The sequence below is a fragment of the Canis lupus genome, chromosome 6, assembly GCF_011100685.1.
Source record: "Canis lupus familiaris isolate Mischka breed German Shepherd chromosome 6, alternate assembly UU_Cfam_GSD_1.0, whole genome shotgun sequence".
NCBI lineage: Eukaryota > Metazoa > Chordata > Mammalia > Carnivora > Canidae > Canis > Canis lupus.
This window is the reverse complement of record NC_049227.1, coordinates 41,599,309-41,605,308: the sequence shown is the minus strand read 5'-3', so window position 1 is coordinate 41,605,308 and position 6,000 is coordinate 41,599,309. Positions and strand designations below refer to the sequence as shown.

Sequence of the window (6,000 nt, the reverse complement as noted above, 5' to 3'; positions counted from 1 at the left end):
GAAGGTTTGGAGATTGGTAAAAGTGATTGATGACTTTGGATTGTTTCTGGAGCAACATCACTGGTTCTATAGACCAGATTGCAAAACAAAAACAATTGTTCTTGAAAGCATGGAGATGCTGCCTAAGTTGGACTGACACACCATCCACCTATGTTGGTATATTTCTCTTTCCCTCAGTGTAGTTAGCTTAGGAGAGAAGACCTGAAAATATTTCTATCAGATTCTGAATACCAGCTTCAAAATTGGTAAAAATTTTAATCATAAAGTTCTTAAATCCTTTCAAATACTGTGTCAGGTTTCACCCAGACAAACAGAAATATTCCTGGCTGTATAAAACAACTGTATGGAACCAAGAGGCATCCTCAAAGAGGGTGCAAAAGATACTATCTTCACAAGATCTAGAGCCACTCCCAAAGAGAGTCAAAGACAGAACCTACAACCTACATGCCCAGAAATCCAAGGCAGAAATCCAAGGCAGGTTCTTAGAACATAAAAATCAGACAAGCAAGAAGGCAATAGCTATCCTGGGAGAGAAGGATCAACAATCAATTGGTCTGGATTTGGAAAGAAAAGCCAAATGTGAAATTTTATTTTCTTCTCTTAATGCGGTTTAGGAGGTAATCTATTTATAAAAAAATTTGAGGATCCTCCATGGGTTGAAAAAAGTTCTTTAACTAAAGCCCTTAGTTTGGTATTTGACCAAGGAGTAAAAGATACCTGAAGAGGTCTGCCTGTAGCCTAGGGTGGTCTTATTTTAAAGGGTAACTTTTTCATAGTTTCTTCAGAATTGAAAAGCAACTTAGAGGATTCCTAGAAGGAGTACTCAAACAAAAGAAGGTAGAGGGGAACGGTAGGGGTTACTCCTTATAGTCTTACTGTCTTTCATTTTCAGTACCTTTTATCTCTTTTTCATTAACTGTTTGCAATGAATCTTTCAATGAAACCATTTTGGAATATTGAAAACTCTTGGAGGCTTCTGCATGACAATTTAAGAGATATCCCATTCTGTTTAATTTGGGAATGTTTACTTTCAAATATACATCTTAAATGGTTGTATCTAATTTAATTAGGAGATTCCTTGTAATGGGCGCTGTAATTCTAGGTTCTGTTTAGTAAGATTTTTTTTTCATTTTCATAATTATCTATAGCCTCCAGGACCATAGTTTTTATACCTAAAGGGTGGCACACTCAACTCTTTGGATAGAAAGAAACGCATTTGTTTTAAGATAGGCTTTTGGGTTTCTCTTAGCAAACTCAGACGTAAGTGAGATGTGCTGTGGGGAATGGAGTTGTGGGGTGTTTTATACTCATTGCATGGAAATTTTCTTGATGATGGCAGGAAACCTAATCTGACCAGTTATAGGACCAACTTATCCTACTATGGGAGTGTTCCTGAGGTAGCAAGTGCTCTAGCAGCCTTTAAATGTTTGATACTTCCCCATCAATTTTTTTCTTTTTTTTTTAATTTTTTAAAATTTTTTATTTATTTATGATAGTCACAGAGAGAGAAAGAGAGAGAGGCAGAGACATAGGCAGAGGGAGAAGCAGGCTTCATGCACTGGAAGCCCGATGTGGGATTCGATCCCAGGTCTCCAGGATTGCGCCCTGGGCCAAAGGCAGGCGCCAAACCGCTGCGCCACCCAGGGATCCCTCCCCATCAAATTTTTTGCAGCTTTCTGGCTTCTGAGATCCCTGTTGACAAGAGCCTTTACTAGACTCAGTCCAGCTGGAGTCAAACCCAGTCCAACCTCGGACCTAGTCAGACGCAGTCTGACTCTAACCTGCAACCACCATGAAGTTCTATACACCTCTGGACTGGGAAAAACCATTGAATCAGCAGATTTCAACAAATGGGACTGTGAACTGATTCCAAACAAATGGGAAATTGAAGCTACCACTAGCAGTTCCAATATGGAATCTGGGGCTCTGGGGACAAAGCCAAGGGCTAAGGGTTTCCCATCAAATGGGGCACTGACTGGAAAGCCAATTAGATCAGGAGCTTGATGCAAAGAAAACAGAGCTCAGAACCTAGAGAACTCACCCATGACCCTCAGAAATAGTGAGAAAGACAGTGAATTCAAAGGGTTGACAGGGTGCCACATCTATGTTTCTCATTGTCTTCAAACGCCGTCAAAATTTTGCTTGGATGTTGTTGCTGCTACCAATTGTTTTTTTTTAATAACTTTATATTTTATTGGTGTTCAGTTAACCAACATATAGAATAACACCCTGTGCTCATCCCATCAAGTGCCCCCCTCAGTGCCCATCACCCAGTCACCCCCACCACCCGCCCACCTCCCCTTCCACCACCCCTGGTTCGTTTCCCAGAGTTAGGAGTCTCTCAAGTTCTGTTTCCCTTTCTGATATTTCCCACTCATGTTTTCTCCTTTCCTCTTTAATCCCTTTCACTATTTTTTATATTATGCAAATTAATGAGACCATATAATGTTTGTCCTTCTCCAATTGACTTATTTCATCAAGCATAATACCCTCCAGTTCCATCCACGTCGAAGCAAATGGTGGGTATTTGTCATTTCTTTTTTTTTTTTTTTTCGGAGTACAAACAAGAGAGTTTATTTACAAAACTTACAATAATTACAGATAGTACAAATTGAGACAATTTCCCCCGTTACTGTGACCGAAGCTACCAGCCTTCACTTTAAAATGAGGGTTTTGTTATTCTGAGATACAAAAGACATTCAGTGATCCACTGCCCTTATTTAAAATGCTTTTCTAACTAATTCCAGGGGCTGATTAGTGTATGTACAGCGGTCACTTCCCTCAGCGTGTATTTCCAGACCTACTATGTACAAGTCCAACATAACTGGAATATAATGGCATAGAACAGCACTGAGTAATTTTTTTCCCAACAATAAATTTTGATTATTCTTTAAATATTCATTTAGTGGTTTAGAACTGAAACCATGATTTCTGGCTTTTAAAAGAAAAGTCCAGTGATTCTTGATGGGCCGCACCATTCCGCTATAGCCAGTATTACCCGGCTATTTTTTACAGGTTTACAATAGTTTTAGAAAACAGAATTCCACAGCATTCAATTCTGTTTTGTTTGGTTTTTAGAGAGGGAGAGAGGCAGGGGGAATCTTCAGAGAATCTTCAGCAGACTCCATGCCCAGCACAGAGCCAGATACGGGGCTCAACCTCACAACCCTGAGATCAAGACCTGAGCCAAAATCAAGAGTCTGACACTCAGCCGAGCCACCCAAGTGCTCCCCATGGTATTCAATTCTGTATGAATTATGTCTTTTATGTTTTTAATCAGAGTCACTGCTACTGCTCGAGGAGTCTGTTGACATAACTTCTACATCATCTTCATTTTCTTTATTATGCCCCGGAGGTTCCAACAAGAAGTCATTACTGTGATTTGGTGGTAACATATTCATTGACATGTCATTTGACTGCCATGGGTACTGCGAGGCAAGGACATCTGGCAATCTGCCTGCTGCAAGTGCATCCCCTGGTAAATGACCATTTACACCATTCGTGGAAGGATTGTTCATTTGACCCAATAATCCACTTCTCATCTCTAAATCAGTTGGGTATGGTCTCCGTGGGTCCCCTGGAACCCAGGTCAGTGGAGCACACACAGCATTACTTGCACTTATTCTATGTGCATATTTAATTATTTCTTCAGAGGAGATGGCACCTTTTCTTGCCTTTTCTATTGATTTGAGTTTTTCTTTTGCTTGGTAAACAGCTGTTGCCAGTATTTGCTCTGCTTCCTTTAGCTGTTTCTGTAGTTGCTGAATATCACTGTCCCTCTTCTCCACTTCCTTTTCTAAAACGTGCATTTCATGATGGATTTTTCCCTGATTAAGTGCCAACTTCATCAGTTCTTGAAATTCCCCATCTCTATGAATTAACAACTCCAGGACCTGGTTTTCCTCATCAGGCGGCAACAACTTTTGGTTTCTTGAAATTGCCAGCATTTCTATAAGTTCTCTCGACAAGACCTCCAGGTCCTCCAGCGCAGACAGCAGCCGCTCCCGCGTGCTGTTCCCGCCCGCCGCGCCCGCGCCGCTCCCCCACCCCCCACCCCGGGCCGCTCCTTCTCCTTCTCTGCACCTGAGGCCGCCGCCATGCTGCTCGCGGGCCGGAAGCCGTATTTGTCGTTTCTAATGGCTGAGTAATATTCCATTGTATACATAGACCACATCTTCTTTATCCATTCATCTTTTCATGGACACTGAGGCTCCTTTCACAGTTTGGCTATTGTGGACATCGCTGCTACAAACATCGGGGTGCAGATGTCCCGGCGTTTCATTGCATCTGTATCTTTGGGGTAAATCCCCAGCAGTGCAATTGCTGGGTGGTGCAGAAGATCTATTTTTAACTCTTTGAGGAACCTCCACACAGTTTTCCAGAGTGGCTACACCAGTTCACATTCCCACCAACAGTGCAGGAGGGTTCCCCTTGCTCCACATTCTCTCCAACATTTATGGTTTCCTGCCTTGTTAATTTCCCCCATTCTCACTGGTGTGAGGTGTATCTCATTGGGGTTTTGATTTGTATTTCCCTGATGGCAAGTGATGCAGAGATTTCCTCATGTGCTTGTTGACCATATCTATGTCTTCTGTGAGATTACTGGTCATGTCTTTTGCCCATTTCATGATTGGATTGTTTGTTTCTTTGCTGCTGAGTTTAATAAGTTCTTTATAGATCGGATACTGGCCCTTTATCTGATACTTCATTTGCAAATATCTTCTCCCATTCTGTAGGTTGTCTTTTAGTTTTGTTGACTGTATCCTTTGCTGTGCAGAAGCTTCTTATCTTGATGAAGTCCCAATAGTTCATTTTTGCTTTTGTTTCTCTTGCCTTCATGGATGTATCTTGCAAGAAGTTACTGTGGCCAAGTCCTTTCTTGCAAGAAGTTACTGTGGCCAAGTCCAAAAAGGGTGTTGCCTGTGTTCTCCTATAGGATTTTGATGGATTCTTGTCTCACTTTTAGATCTTTCATCCATTTTGAGTTTATCTTTGTGTATGGTGAAAGAGAGTGGTCTAGTTTCATTCTTCTGCATGTGGATGTCCAATTTTCCCAGCACCATTTATTGAAGAGACTGTCATTTTTCCAGTGGATAGTCTTTCCTCCTGTGTCGAATATTAGTTGGCCATAAATTGAGGGTCCACTTCTGGATTCTCTATTTTGTTCCATGGATCTATGTGTCTGTTTTTGTGCCAGTACCACACTGTTTTGATGACCACAGCTTTGTAGTACAACCTGAAATCTGGCATTGTGATGCCCCCAGGTATGGTTTTCTTTTTTTAAAATTCCCCTGGCTATTCGGGGTCTTTTCTGATTCCACACAAATCTTTTTTTTTTTTTTATATTACAGTAGCTTTGGGCTATTTTTTTTAATTTTATTTACTTATGATAGTCACAGAGAGAGAGAGAGAGAGAGAGAGAGGCAGAGACACAGGCAGAGGGAGAAGCAGGCTCCATGCACCGGGAGCCCGACGTGGGATTCGATCCCGGGTCTCCAGGATCGCGCCCTGGGCCAAAGGCAGGCGCTAAACCGCTGCACCACCCAGGGATCCCTGATTCCACACAAATCTTAAGATGATTTGTTCCAACCCTCGGAAGAAAGTCCATGGTATTTTGATAGGGATTGCATTAAATGTGTAAATTGCCCTGGGTAGCATTGACATTTTCACAATATTAATTCTGCCAATCCATGAGCATGGAATATTTTTCCATCTCTTCGTGTATTCCTCAATTTCTTACAGAGTGTTCTATAGTTTTTGGGTATAGATCCTTTACCTCTTTGGTTAGGTTTATTCCTAGGTATCTTATGCTTTTGGGTGCAATTGTAAATGGGATTGACTCCTTAATTTCTCTTTCTTCAGTCTCATTGTTACTTTATAGAAATGCCACTGACTTCTGGGCATTGATTTTGTATCCTGCCACACTGCCAAATTGCTCTATGAGTTCTAGCAATCTTGGGGTGGAGTCTTTTGGGTTTTCTATGTAGAGTATCATGTCAT

General features: G+C 41.5%; 1 protein-coding gene across 1 annotated transcript; it reads right to left on the bottom strand.

Moving 5' to 3' along the window:
• Positions 1-2,558: 2,558 nt before the first annotated feature.
• LOC611719 (mediator of RNA polymerase II transcription subunit 4-like) lies at positions 2,559-4,099 on the bottom strand. The gene is given in 2 exon segments (XM_038541027.1): positions 2,559-4,058; positions 4,061-4,099. Coding segments are annotated over 2 exon segments (825 nt in total). The 3' UTR covers positions 2,559-3,272.
• Between the last annotated feature and the right edge of the window lie 1,901 nt (positions 4,100-6,000).